Source organism: Enhydra lutris, unplaced genomic scaffold (genome assembly GCF_002288905.1).
Source record: "Enhydra lutris kenyoni isolate GAN:26980312 unplaced genomic scaffold, ASM228890v2 scaffoldscaffold50, whole genome shotgun sequence".
Classification (NCBI taxonomy): Eukaryota; Metazoa; Chordata; class Mammalia; order Carnivora; family Mustelidae; genus Enhydra; species Enhydra lutris.
In genome coordinates, this window is record NW_019154134.1 from 6,474,600 (window position 1) to 6,489,885 (window position 15,286).

A 15,286-nucleotide genomic window follows, 5' to 3' on the forward strand; every position below is an offset into this window, starting at 1 on the left:
GAGGGGGGAGAAAGGGGATAAAAAGAGGTTCAGAAAGAAAGAAAAAAAAAATTAAAAAAAAACCGATAAAGAAAAAAATATATAAAGGAAAAAAGATAGATATATATATTAGATAAACTATTTAACAAACGTTAAAAAAGAAAACGGTAAAAGTTTAAAAAAAATTTAGCAGAAGAAGAGAAAAAAAAAATCGAAATAGAAAAAAAAATTAACTGCAAGGCTAAAGAATCATGAGGAGAAAGCCATGAGTTCCGTGCTTTGCTTTTCCTCCTCTGGAATTCCGCTGCTCTCCTTGGTATTGAAACTGCACTCCTTGGTAGGTGAACTTGGTCCTGGCTGTGTTTCATGTTGATCTTCTGGGGGAGGGGCCTGTTGTACTGATTCTCAAGTGTCTTTGCCCCAGGCGGAGTTGCACCGCCCTTACTCGGGGCCTGGCTGAGTAATCCGCTGGGGTTTGCTGGGTTTGCTTTCGGGAGCTTTTGTTCCCTGAGCGCTTTCCGTAGAGTTCCGGAGGGCGGGAATGAAGATGGCGGCCTCCTGGTCTCCAGCCCAGAGGAGCCGAGAGCCCGGGGCCCCACTCCTCAGTGCGCCCTCAGAGAACAGCGCCCAATTACTCCCGTCATCCTGCCTCCGGCCGCGCTCCCAGGTGACCGAGCCTGCGACCGGTTCAAGGTAACCCCGAGCTTAGAGCTTACTCCTCGGCTCTGTCTCTGTAGCCGGCTTCCCCGTTCTAATACCTGTAAGCTCTGCGACACTCAGACACCCCCGATCCTTCTGTTACCCTGTGGGACCTGAGGCCGCGCTGACCCCGCCTGGGCTTCACCCCGGTTAAGCCTCTGGAGCGATGTCCCTCAGCGGAACAGACTTTTAAAAGTCCTGATTTTGTGCTCCGTTGCTCCGCCGCTTGCCGGGAGCTGGCCCCTCCCCCCACGGTCTATCTTCCCGTCGCTTTGGATTCACTTCTCCGCCAGTCCTACCTTTCAGAAAGTGGTTGATTTTCTGTTTCTAGAGTTGTTGTTCTTCTCTTCGATCTCCCGTTGGATATGTAGGTGTTTGCAATCTTTAGACAAGCTATCTAGCTGATCTCCTGCTACCTGAAGTAGTCTCAGCCTGCTACTTCTCCGCCATCTTGACTCCTCTCCTAGTCGGATCTTTTTTTATTCAGCCTGAAAAATCTCTACCTTTTGTTTGGTTTCCTTAATTGATTGGTTAACCTATTTACATGTAGTGTTATTGATGTCATTGGATTTGTGTCTTTCATTGTGCTTTTTTTCTTCAGTCTCATTTCTTTTTTTGTTTTTCTAGTTCTCTACTGCTTTCTCTTGCATTAAGTGTTTATGTTCTAACATAACATTTCAGTTTATTTTAATGATTTCTTTCTCTACTTTTTATATTTTTTTTCTCTACATCTCTATTTTTTGTTTTTTTCTTAGTGGTTGTTAGGGTCTTTCATATTGAGTATTTCCATATTAACTTAATAGAATAAATTTCAGGGGCGCCTGGGTGGCTCAGTGGGTTAAGCCGCTGCCTTCGGCTCAGGTCATGATCCCAGGTCCTGGGTTCAAGCCCCACATCGGGCTTTCTGCTCAACAGGGAGCCTGCTTCCTCCTCTCTCTCTGCCTGCCTCTCTGCCTACTTGTGATTTCTCTCTGTCAAATAAATAAATAAAATCTTTAAAAAAAAAAAATAGAATAAATTTCAGATTTATACTGAATTCCATTGAGATGTAGAAACATTACTCCCATATACACTTGTTCCATTTTTCCTCTTGTCATATAATCTATAAGTGTTACAAATCCAACAATACATGTTACAATTATTACTTAATATGATTTTATGATTTATAAAGAAGCTTAGAGAAGAAAGAGGAGGTATTTATTTATAGCTTTTATTACATTAATCTCATTATTTATCATTTCTGGTTTATTTTATGGATCCTGTGGATTCAAGTTACCATCTGGAGTTACTGCCTTAGCTCAGTACAAATGTGCTCCTACCCATTATTACCAACATACCCGTTATTAAGTATGTGGCAGACTTAATAATTTACTATGTATGTATAGTTTCATTTTTAAATCATTTAGTAGGAAAAGAAATAATTTTTATACTGTCTTTTATAGTTACATAATTCCTGTTACCAGTGCTCTGATTTTTCATGTAGATTTACTAATGTCTAGGTTCACTTGCTTTCAGCCTCAAGAATTTCTCATATTTTTTATAAAGTCGGTTCTGCTAGCAATAAATTTTCTGTTTTTGTTTATCTGGGAATATCTATTTCTGAAAAACAACTTTGCTGGTTTTATAGATTCTTGGTTAATATGTGTTTTTCTGTGAATATGCCAATCACTGCCTTCTGGTCTCCATTGTTTTGTTTTTGCTGAGAGGTTTCTGCTGTTAATCTTAACTGTGGTCCACTGTAAGGAGTCTTTTGTTTTTTTTCCCCTCTTGCGGATTTCAAGATTCTCTGTTTTGGCTTTCTGCATTTTCACTATGATGTGTCTCTGTTCATCTCTTTATACTTATTCTACTTTGAGTCCATTGAACTTCCCAAGTATGTAGATTAATATTTTTCAGTTAATTTGGGACATTTTCAGCCATTATTTCATCAGATATTTTTTCATCTTTTTCTCTCTTCTCCTGGTACTCACATTATGGGCGTATTCTACTTATTGGTATCCTGCATTCATCTAAGGTTTTGTTCATTGTCTCTTTTTTCCCCCTGCTTTTTGGGTTACATAATCTCTCAATCTATGTACAAACACTTTCTTCTGCTACTTCAGAAGTAGCAGTGATTTCTTTCATTTCAGGCATACTTGTACTTATGAATTCAAAAATTTCCTTTTTTGTAGTTTTTAATCATACCTGTCTCTCCATTGATATTCTGTATTTGATATAACATTGTTATTTTACCTTTCTTTACTTAATTACGATTACTTTAGTTGTTTGAAAATATTTATACTAGCTACCTTTTAAGTCTTTGTTTAATGCGATATCTGGTCATTCTCATAGGCATTTTCTTCTGTTACCTGCTTTTTTCTGGTATTTAGGTACTGGATCATAACTTTCTATTCATGTCTTACAATTTTTTCTTTGTAATTGAACATTTTAAATAATATAGGTAGCACTCTTGGTACTGGTCCCTCTTTCCCTCCCCTCACACCGTTATATTGTTATTTCTTGTTTATTAGTTTAGTGATTGGCTTGATGGAGTGAAGTCTGTTCCAGTCCCACTTACAAACTTCTTTGTTCTGAGTGACACTTTAGGACTTGTAGTGTATGTGAAGCATGGAAGCAGTATCCTCAAATCTTTTTTTTTTTTTTTTTTTTTTTTTTTTTTTTTTGAGATTTTATTTACTCATTTAGAGACAGAGCATGGATAGGCAGGGGGCTGAAAGAGAGGGAGATGAGCAGACCCCTGTGGAGTGGGAATCCCTCGTGGGGCTCAATCCCAGGACCCTGAGTTCATGACCTAAGCTGAAATCAAGAATAGGATGCATAACCAACTGAGAGAACCAGGGGCCCTAAGCATCAGATCTTTATGGCTTGCCTCTCTCAGCATGACAGCAGTGCCTTAAAGGTAGGGTAAACAAGGGTAGTTGAGCCCTCAGTATTCTCAGCAGCACTACACCTAAGATAGAGCCTCAGGCCAACCATTGGTGGCTGGCAGAAGAAGGGTGCCCCCAGCACTCAGCCTCATTTGCCCAGAACTTATGCTCATCAGTGGGTTGGTGAGAGCCGGATAAGCAATGCTGCCATCCTATGTCTTTTGGGAAGATGGCCCTCCAACTGAGAGCTGCAGGGAGAGGGAGCCCTACTGTGTTTTTGGATTCACTAGTCTGCAGTTTTTGTCTTGCTGAACTAGGAGAAGTGAGGTGGAAATGATCTTCGTTTAGAGATCAGACTCATGTTATTTGTAATAAATTTTGTGGATTTTCTTGAATAGATGTTTCTTCACCTCCTGTGTGCCCTGAGAACTATTTCCAGAGACTTTACATGGTTGGTTTTTTGTAACTTTCCCAAGTTTGCTAGAGAGCAGGGTTTGTGATGCATTCTTCATGTTGTCATGCTGATAATTGATGTCAGGTTTTATATTTTTAAGGGAGAAAAATTATACCTAACATAATTATAATTACATTTGCACACACATACATAGTGAACAAGTTTTTAAATGATTTACTTTTCTTGGTCCTTAATCCATGTATAAAAGTAGTGCCAATTGATGAGAATTCTTTTAGGCAAATATGGAATGGGGACTAGAGTAGAACACATTTCAGTTTTTTTTCTGCTTAAGTTGGTGGTGAAACTCATTTCTCCACTGAGTTACTTACATTTGTTCACTAAAAACATGAAGTACTTAATTTATTGATTTTGTAATCTAGGTCAGAATACTAATAACAGAGATTTTTGTGGTTAATAGGGTTTGGTAGAAAGAGGAAAAATACACAGTAAGGAAGAAGATGTTAGAAGCATTTTAAATAGATAAAAATGTAATTGTCAACATTGTCAAAATTTATTTTATATTTCTTTACCTTCTACAAACTTGAAATTTTCATCAAAAGTATATTTTAATCTGATAATTTCCATTTATAGTGTGAAATTAGCCACATTTTAAAAGTAATGAAAAGTTAGGAAAAAGAAAGTTCAATTGTATGATTAAGAAGTTAAAAATAAGGATGTAGGTGTAAAAATTAAAAGAATGTATATTAAGACCATCATTAAGCCAACTAGAACATTTAGTAACTATTCTCTTATGTAAAGGATGACATTGTTGATCCACCTTTACCACAGTATAGAGCTTAGAAATAGTTCAGTGAAAATGATTTTATCATCTTTATTTTTAGAGAGAGAGAGAAGAAGCACATAAGCAGTGGGGAGAGACCAAAGGAGTGGAAGAGAGAGTCTTAAGCAGGCCTCATGCTCAGCACAGAGCCCAACTCTGATACCGTGATCTGAGCCAAAATCAAGAGTCAGACACTTAATCAACTGAGGCACCTGGGTGCCCCGAATTATTTTATAATCTTTGAGAAATACTTTTAACAGAAGATTTCCATTTAATGCCTCAATAAAGAAGTCTTTGAAGGGTGTTCCCATAGTACGCTTAAGGATATCTCTGTAATGTGAATGATTTTGGTAACTTTACAAAGAAAGATGATGTAGATTACTTGAGTTCCAATGGTCACTTCTCTGATTGTTTTGCTTACAGAAGAAGAATATTAAGTTTAAAAATAAAATCCATAGGATTGGAACTAAACACAAAAGACAGTTTTAGATTATCTAGATATAGTACAGATTGTTCATAAATCTTAGATTATTTTTGTTTGAATACTCACTTGTCCCCTAATCCTTTGGAGTTCATTCATTCATCAAACTTTGGAATGGGTCTTACCCAGAGGGTTTTTTCCCTTCTGGAGGCAAAGATAACAGTCATTGATTCTCCTTACAGTCTTTTGTCCTCTGGAAGAATTTAACAGTTGGGTTATAACTCCCTAGCTCATTGTTTCATAAAATCATTTTATCTTGACTAAGCTTTACATAAATATATAATTTTTGCAGCTACAAACTTAATGGAAAATACTAATCAGGGGGTGCCTGGATGGCTTAGTCAGTGAAGCATCTGCCTCCTGTTCCGTGGGGAGTCTGCTTCTCTCTCTCTCCCTCTACAGCTCCCCCTGCTTGCACTCTCTTGCTCTCTCTTTCTGTCAAATAAATAAATATTTTTTAAAAAAAGTAAATACTACTTAGCTTTGGTTTGTTTCTATACCAAAATGAAGACTGTTTTGATGAAACATCTTTAAAAATAAGAAAAAAAACATATTTGGAAAAAAAAATAGTAGTACATGGAGTAGTACAAACCCAGTATGAGGAATGGAGCTTATGCTTTCAGAAATTTGAATTCAGTAATTTAAAATAATTATTGTATTTTTGGTTTGCATTTGGAAATGTTTTTGTTAAGTGGTAGTTTATTGCGGAGATCAATCATAGCTATGGGTTTATTGTCATTTCTTGAAAGTTTTTCAGTTTTGAAGAATAACTATGCCTAGAGGATACCAAGCACTTAGTTCTTTGACATGTTTACTCCTCAATCAAAATAACTTTCCTTTTATTTATTTTATGCAAAAGGGACCATTCAAAAAAGACCAAGAAAATATCTTAATGCTCTTTGAAGGATACTGCTGTCAAGCAAATTATCATAAATTACAGATATAATTAAGCCTTGGATCTTGAGAACCATATTTTTATTAGAGAATATAAAAGACAAAAGTCTTTTAATAAAATGATATAAAATCACGTTAATGAGGTGCCAGTGTGCTAAGCAATAAAGTAATCTACTTTAGTATGATTTACATGTTTAATTAGGATAATTTGAAGACACAGATTTATTTTCTGAAACTCTTCATTTCTTATAGTTTCTTTTTCTAATTCTGTAACATTAAATAAAATTATAAACTAATCATTGGAAACTTAAAATGGCATTTTATGTCAGTTAACAGTTCGTACTTTTTTTTTTTTTTTAAGATTTATTTTAGAGAGAGACAAAGTGTGAGCAGGGAAATGGGCAAAGAGGGAGGGCAGCTGATTCTATTTAAATTCATAAGTATCAAGTCTATAGCCATACCACCCTGAACATACACACACTCAATCTCATTTGAATTCATAAGCATCAAGTAATTTCTGTGTTTTTTCATCTAGTGGAGCATGTTGAAGGATGAAGGACAGCCCTCGTTGCATGAAATAAACATTTAATAAACATTTACTGTGCTACATGTGCCATTCATAATGCTAAATACTGAGAACATAGTCCCTGTACCTATGGAATTTAAAATTTGTGGGCCAGGATTTAAGAAATAATGAGCTTCTTTTATCTTTTTTTTTCTAGCCTAATTCCGGTGAACTGGATCCTTTATATGTAGTTGAAGTACTTCTGCGCTGTAGCAAAGAAAGTTTGAAAAATTCAGCTACTGAAGCTGCAAAACCAGCTAAACCTGATGAGAAAGGAGAGATGCAGGTTTGCACTTTATTTTCCATCTTCAGATTTCAAATATTTTTTGAATTATTTATAATCACTAGATTTCCTGAATATGATTATAATGAACATACTGTCTTGATTTCTAAATGGGAAGATTTCAAGGCTTTTAAAGGTATGTTAAGCCATTTAAAATATCAGAAGCTTGGTTAATGAGATTTAAACTCTGTTTCTAGGGGCACCTGGGTGGCTCAGTCGGTTAAGTGCCTGCCTTCCGCCTTCGGCTCAGGTCACAATCCCAGGGTCCTGGGATCGAGCCTCGCATCCAGCTCCCTGCTCAGTGAAGGGCCTGCTTTGCCCTCTCCCTCTTCCTGCTGCTCTGTCTACTTGTGATCTCTCACTCTCTGTCAAGTAAATAAATAAAATCTTTAAAAATAATAATAATAATCTCTTCTATTAACAAATTTTGGTCAGGTAAATAATGATAAAGTAAAAGATAAAGAGAATATAATAATATAAATTTTCACATGAAGTTGGATTTTACTTGAACTGTAATGATGTTTTATCATTTTTGTGATGAAATAACGTTACAGTTTTACTTCATCCTATTTATTGTATTCCTATGAAATACTGAAGCAGGAATTTGATAATTAAAAATCCTGCATAAGTTTCCTTAGTTGAAACCATTTAATTTACATGTGCTTTTAACAGAATTTTAGTTGAAGTATAGTTGACATAATATAGTAATCTGAGGGTTGCAATATAGTGACTCAGCATTTTTATATATTAGAAATGCTCACCACAATAAGTGTAGTGACCATCTGCCATCATACAAAGTTTTACAGTATTATTGGCTGTATTCCCTATGCTGTACTTGTCACCCCTGTGACTTATTTCATAACTAGAAGTTGTTATTTCTTAATCCCCTTCACATGTTTCATCTGTCACCTCACCCACCTAGCTTCAGGCAACCACCAATTGTTCTGTGTATTTATGAGTGTGTGTGTGGTTTTGTTTGTTCCTTTCGTTTTTTAGATTTTACATATAAGTGAAATCATGAGGTATTTATCTTTGATTTATTTCACTTAACATAATAACCATGATGTTGCACATTAATCCATGTTGTTACACATGACAAGAGTTCATTCTTTTTTATGCCTGAGTAATATTACTCTGTGTGTGTATGTGTAACACATCTTTATCCATTCATTTGTTAATGGACAATTAGATTGCTTTTTATCTTGGCTGTTATACATAATGCTACGATAAACAAAGAGGTGCATGTATCTTTTCAAATTAGTGTATTTGTTATTTTAGGGTTAATACCCAGAAGTGGAATTATTGGATCATATGGTAGTTTTGTTGCTAATTTTTGAGTAGCTGCCACATTGTTTTCCACTGTGGCTGTACGCATTTATAGTCTCACCAACAATGCATGAGGGTTCCCTTTTCTCCACATCCTTACCAACACCTACTTCTTAATTTTATGATACTAGCCATTCTTACAGGTGGGTGGCAATATTTCATTGTGGTTTTGATTTGCATTTCCCTGATGGTTAGTAATACTGAGCATCTTTTCATATGTATGTCAGCTCTCTGAATATCTTCTTTGGAAGCCTGTCTTTTCAGGTCTTCTGCCTATACTTTAGTCAGATTTTGTATATGTATTTAGTTTTATGAGTTCTTTTTTTTATTATTATTAATTCTTATTGGATATATCATTTGTAGATATCTTCTCCTATCAAGTAGATTGCCTTTTCATTTTGTGGATGGTTTCCTTTGTCCTGTGAAAGTTTTATAGTTTAATGTAGAACCTTTTGTTTATTTTTGTTTTTGTTGTCCTTGCCTGAGGAGCCTGATCCAAAAAAAAGAATTGCTAATGCAACAGTACCTATGTTTTCTTTTAGAAGGTTTTAAAATTGTTGGGGGTTTTTTTGTTTGTTTGTTTTGTTTTGTTTTGTTTACAGAAAGAATGTGAGTGGGGGCGGGGGAGGGACAGAAAGAGAGAGAGAATCTGAAGCAGGCTCTGCGACTAGCACAGAACCTGACATGGGGCTCCATCTCATAACCTGAGCTGAAACCAAGAGTCAGATGCTTAACTAACTGAGCCACCCAAACGCTCCTTCTTCTAGGAGTTTTTATGGTTTCAGGTCTTGTATTTAGGTCTCTAATTCATTTTTTTATACAGTATAGGAACGTAGTCCAGTTTAATTCTTTTGCATGTGACTGTCCAGTTTTCTCGGCACTGTTTGTCACTTAAACTCTCTTTTCCACATTATACATTCTGATTACCTCATTTTTTTTTTTTAAGATTAATTGACCATTTAATGGTGGGTTTATTTCTGAACTCTGTTCTGTTCCATTGATCTGGGGGTTTTTTGTGCCAGTACCATACTGCTTTGATTACATAACTTTGTAGTGTAGTTTGAAATCTGGAATTGTGTTGAGCTCCAGCTTTTTTCTTCTTTCTCAAGATTGCTTTGGCTATTTGACTTGATTCTGCATCAAGATCTTTGTGTTTAAGATTATGTGTGTTTTAAAATTGTGTGTTTTAGTTCTTCAAAAAATCCTATTTGTATTTTGATAAGGATTACATTAAATCTGCAGATTGTTATGAGTGGTATTCCTTTCCTTTCCTTTCTTTTTTTTTTTTTTTTAAGATTTTATTTATTTGAGAGAGAGCACAGGCAGGGGGAGGGGCAGTAGGAGAGGGAGAAACAGACCCTGCTCTGAGCACAGGACTCCATCTCAGGATCCCAGATTCATGGCCTGAGCTGAAGGCAGACATTTAACCAAACTGACCCACTCAGACGCCCTGAGTGGTATAGACATTTTAACAGTATTCTTTTAGCCCTTGAGTATGGTATATCTATCCTTTATTTGTGTCATCTTCTCTTTCTTTGATTGCTGTGTACAGCAATTCCTGAGTACAGGCCCTTTTCACCTTTTTAGTTAACTTTATTCCTAGATGTTTTATTCTTCTTGGTGCAATTGCAAATGGGATTGTTTTCTTAATGTCTCTTTTACAGTTTATCTCTGTGGAGAAGCATAACAGATAATCCTGTTGCAATTTCAATAAACTTGTTTATTCTAACAATTTTTGGTAGAGTATGGCTTTATATATATTATACTGTGTCATTTGCAAATGGTGACAGTTTTACTTCTTTCTTCCCAATTTGGATGCCTTTTATTTCATTTTTATGTCTGATTGCTATGACTAGGATTTCCAATACTATGTGGAATAAAAGTGGCAATAGTAGTCATGTTTTCCTTCTTCCTAATCTTAGAGGAAAAGTTTTCAGCTTTTTACCATTGAGAATAGTGTTAGCTGGTTTTGTTATGTGTATTATATCACTTTGAGGTATATACCAGTTTTGTTGGGTTATTATCATGAACAGGTGTTGTATTTTGTTACATGTTTTTTTCACCTGTGGCAATGATATGGCTTTTATCCTTTTGTAAATGTGTACCATGTTGGTTGATGTATGGATTTTTGAACCATCCTTATATCCCTGGGACAGATCCCACTTGATCATGGTGAATGATAACTTTTAATGTATTGTTGAAGTCAGTTGCTAATACTTTGTTGTGGGTTTCTGCATCAGTGTTCATCACAGACACAAGCTTGTAATTTTCTTTTTTTGTAGTGTCTTCGTGTGTTTAAGAATTAGGATTATGCTGGACTCATAGAATGAATTTGGAAGCATTCCTTCCTCTTCAATTTTTTAAAAATAGTTTGACAAAGAATAGATACTAACTCTCATTTAAATGTTTGGAATAATGGGGTACCTAGGTGGCTCAGTTAGTTAAGTGTCTGCCTTCGGCTCAAGTCATGATTCCAGGGTCCTGGGATCAAGCCCCATGTCAGGCTCCTCGCTCATAGGGGAGCCTGCTTCTCCCTCTACCTCTGCCTGCTGCTCCCCCTGCTTGTGCTCTCTCCATCTCTCCCTCTCTCTCTGTCAAATAAATAAATAAAATCTTAAAAAAACAAAAATAAGGAAATAAGTATTTGGTATACAATGTGCCTGTGAAACCATTTAGTCTTAGACTTTCATTTGTTTGTAGTTTTTTGCTTATCAGTTCAATTTCAGTACTAGTAGTTGGTCTGTTCACATTTTCTGTTTCTTCTCGATTTACTCTTGGAAGATCGTATGTTTCTAGTTTATCTGTTTCTTATAAATGGTCCAATTGGGGGCTCCTGGGTGGCTCAGTGGGTTAAAGCCTCTGCCTTCGGCTCGGGTCATGATCCCAGGGTCCTGGGATCGAGCCCCGAATCGGACTCTCTGCTCAGCAGGGAGTCTGCTTCCTCCTCTCTCTCTGCCTGCCTCTCTGCCTACTTGTGACCTCTCTCTCTCTCTCTCTCTCAAATAAATAAAAAATATCTTTTTAAAAAAATGGTCCAATTGTTGCCATATAATTTTTGGACTACTCTATTATCATTATTTTTTGGTGTTGGGTGTAACTTCTGTCTTATTTCTGACTTCATTTATTTGAATTATCTCTCTTTGTTTTTGATGAGTCTGGCTAAAAGTTTATCAGTTTATCTTTTCAAGAACCAGCTCTTAGTTTTATTGCTCTTCTCTATTGTTTTTTAAAGACTCTATTTCACTTATTTCCACTCTGATCTTTTTTTTTTTCCCTACTAACTTTTTTCCTATATAACTGTTTACTTTTTTTCCAATTCCTTTAGGCATAAGGTTAGATTATTTGATATTTTTCTTGTTTTTGGAGATAGGCCTGTATCATACTATAAACTTATAAACTGCTTTAGATGCATCTCAAAGATTTTGAATTGTTGTGTTTCCGTATTGATTTGTCTCAAGGTATTTTTAAAATTCTCTTTGATGTCTTTGTTGACTCATTAATTGTTCTGTAACATGTTGTTTGGTCTCCTTGTCTTTATGTTTTTTCCAGTTTTTCTTTGTTAATTGAATTTTAGTTTAATACCATTGTGGTTGGAAAAGATGCTTGGTATGATTTCTGCCTTCTTAAATTTATTGAGACTTGTTTTGTGGCCTAACGTGATCTGTCCTGGAAAATATTCCATGTGCACTTGAAAATTATGTTCTATTCTGCTGTTTTTGAATGGAACATTTTGTATATATCTGTCTAGTCTATGTTTTCAAAGCAACAGTTTCCTGATTGATTTTCTCTCTAGATGATCTATCTATTGATATAAATGTTAAAATTCCCTACTACTATTGTATCACTTTCTCCAGTTGTGTCGCTTAGTACTTGCTTTATATATGTAACTGCTCCTGTGTTGGATGCATAAAAAATTTATAATTGTTGGGCTGCCTGGTTGACCCAAGTTGGTTAAGTGTTTGACTCTTGGTCTCAGCTTAGGTCTTGACTTAGGGTTGTGAGGGGTTGTTTGTTTGAGAAACTCTTTCTCTCACCTTCAATTCTGAATCATGGTCTTGCTGGGAATAATATTCTAGGCTTGGGGTTTTTTTTTCCTTTCAGCACTTTGAGTATATCGTGCCACTTTCTTTTAGCCTACAAAGTTTCTCCTGAAAAATTATCTGATGGCCTTATAGGGTTTCTCTTGTATGTTACTAGTTGCCTTTCTCTTGCTGCTTTTAAAATTCTCTCATTTATCTTTAATTATATTAATATTTTGCTTATTGTCTGTCTTGATGTGGACCTCCTTGAGGTCATCTTGTTTGTGGTTTTTTGTGGTTCCTAAACTCTGATGTCCCTTTTCCTCTCCCAGGTTAGGGACATTTTCAGCTATTATTTCTTCAAATAAGTTTTCTGCTGCTTTCTCTCTTAAGATGGAACATAAGTGGGGTGCCTGGGTGGCTCAGTGGGTTGAGCCACTGCCTTCGGCTCGGGTCGTGATCTCAGGGTCCTGGGATCGAGCCCCACATCGGGCTCTCTGCTCAGCAGGGAGCCTGCTTTCTCTCTGCCTGCTTCTCTGCCTACTTGTGATCTCTGTCAAATAAATAAATAAAATCTTAAAAAAAAAAAAGATGAAACATAAGTATTTGAAGGCTGATATACTGGAATTTAGTTATTCTAAAACATTGTTTTAAGTATGTGGTGTATTCCTAGATTTTTTAGGAAATGTCATTGTAATAATATATGTCATAATAAGCTTTGATTTATCAAAATTAAAATCTGCCACTGCAGAGTCAGAGGGCTGCTACTTTGGATTAGTTCAGATGACAATGGAATCCAGAATGGGCAGTATTTAAGGAGACTGTTCATTACTAAATGTTTTAAAATAATAATTAAGAGTATAATTTTATACTTCTGAATCCCAGCTATCCCTTAGTTTCTAGTCCTCGGTCATAAAATTTGTTCCATAGAATTCCAGCACCATTGAAACTTGTATGATTTTTTCCATAATGTTTATTTTACAATTGACTGCTTAACTGTAAATGAGAGTAAAACTCCCACAATTTAGCAGATAGTCATTGTTCTCAAAGTTATTACAGCTTGGAATGGCAAATACGTGGCACACATGTCAGCATTCTTTTTCTCTCATGGCAGACATGATAAATCGTGGTATTCTTTTCCAGAGAACGCTTAGATTCTTCCAAGAAAATGATCTAGTGACTAATTCATTAGAGTTAGCATTTTAAGGAAAACGTGTTTGTTGTCTGTCTTGCTTTTAGGCTCAGATTTTAAGCCTAGCAGCTGTTACCATTTTACTTAAAGATACTAAGAAACTTTATAGTACTTCACAATCATGATTTGTCTCAGTTTAATAGCCTGTGCAGGTTAGACGTCATTGGATCCTAGACAAACTGTGTCTATAGCATTTTTTTGATTGAGGTATAATTGACTTTTAACATTTTTTTTATTCAGTTCATTTCAGGAAATTAAGGGGAGGTGTGTTAGCATGAAGTATATATATTATATTGTCTCTGGTTTCAAGGGGTTTACAGCTTAATGGAATATTGTGTGTTCCACTTGCTGAACATCAGAAATGCATCCTCTGACTGGGGTAGAGTGTGTTTGAGGAGGGAGATCAGTAAAGGTTTTATAAAAGAAGTATTAAGAAATTCACCTGATTTGTAGAAATATTTTCAGACAAGAATTGCATTTGTAGCAATGGAAGCAACATATACAGAGCATGAAACATTCCTTTTTTTGTTGTTTGTTTTTTAAAGATTCATTTAAAGATTCATTATTTGGGAGAAAGAGAGAGAGAATGAGTGAGGGGAAGGGCAGAGTGAGGGAGAAAATCAGTCCAGACTCCATGCTGAGCTTGGAGTCTGCTTTCAGGACCCTGAGATCATGACCCAAACCAAAACCAAGAGTCAGACACCCAACAAACTGAGCCACCCAGGCACCTCAAAATGTCCCTTTTTAAAAAGAAGTAGGCTCTGTTATATGTGGTTAAATGATAAAGGTACAAAAAAGAGAAGGACTGTACCGTCAGAGATGGAATACATATATATTGTTTGCTTTTATAAATTAATATCTTGAATAGGAATCCTGGACACAGGGAAATCATTCCACAGATAATTTATAAGGAAATTTCATCTCTCAACTGCAGTTACTATGTAGCCTGGGTAGGTTTGAACCAGACTTCCTTTACATGAGATATGAGTAGGAAATGGGATTTCCACAGTCATTTTCTTTCCTTTAACTTGGGAGTGTGTGCGATACCAAATTTAGCTTTTTAAATGCTTCTTAGATTGCTGCAAGCTTTTGGTTAATTTCCAGAATCCTGGAAAGAAAATTAGATCAAGACACACATTTAGTTCTTAAAAATCTAAAATTTAATAAAACACATCAGTTTAAATAACTTTGGCTGGACTTGATTAAAATGTATTTGGTTCAGAAAATACCTTTCATTGGTTCATTGGTTCAAAAAATTGGTTTTCATTGGTTCAAAAAATAAAATAAGATAAAAATACCTTTCCTGGATGAAAAGTTTAAAAATCACATTTTAGTTAATAGCCTTGATTTGAAGAAATGGCATTGCCTGAAACTCGTTTAGACTGTATTCACTTAAAATTCCCGACTTCTCTTATTATCTTTCTACCTTATTATTTGCTTATCTTAAAAGGGGAAATTGATTTATGGCGAGCTTGAAAAGATTGGAAAGGTCTGTTCCTGCTATGGTATTTTAACAAGTTTGCAATAATTACCCACACGATTATTTGGATTTATATAAACCAATCTTATATTATGATGAGTCTGAATTCTAAGTTACTTTATAAGGTTAGTAGGGTTAGAATATTACATGAATTACATTATGCAAGTATTGTGTTTTTAGATCTCTGTGTATAGAGATTTATCATGAGAACTATTCAGTTGGTTTTTAAGCATTTAACTTCTTATTTACAAAACTTAAGTTGTAGG

At 35.6% G+C, this 15,286-nt stretch overlaps 1 protein-coding gene across 1 annotated transcript in view; it reads left to right on the forward strand.

Annotated features, from left to right (window-relative positions):
* The window catches only part of LOC111156866 (Ski2 like RNA helicase 2), a 111,536-nt gene that overhangs the window by 67,301 nt on the left and 28,949 nt on the right, over positions 1–15,286 (forward strand). Inside the window, exon 19 of the mRNA XM_022517971.1 lies at positions 6,878–7,006. Coding sequence (XP_022373679.1) covers positions 6,878–7,006 — 129 coding nt within the window. The remainder of the gene's footprint in view (positions 1–6,877; positions 7,007–15,286) is intronic.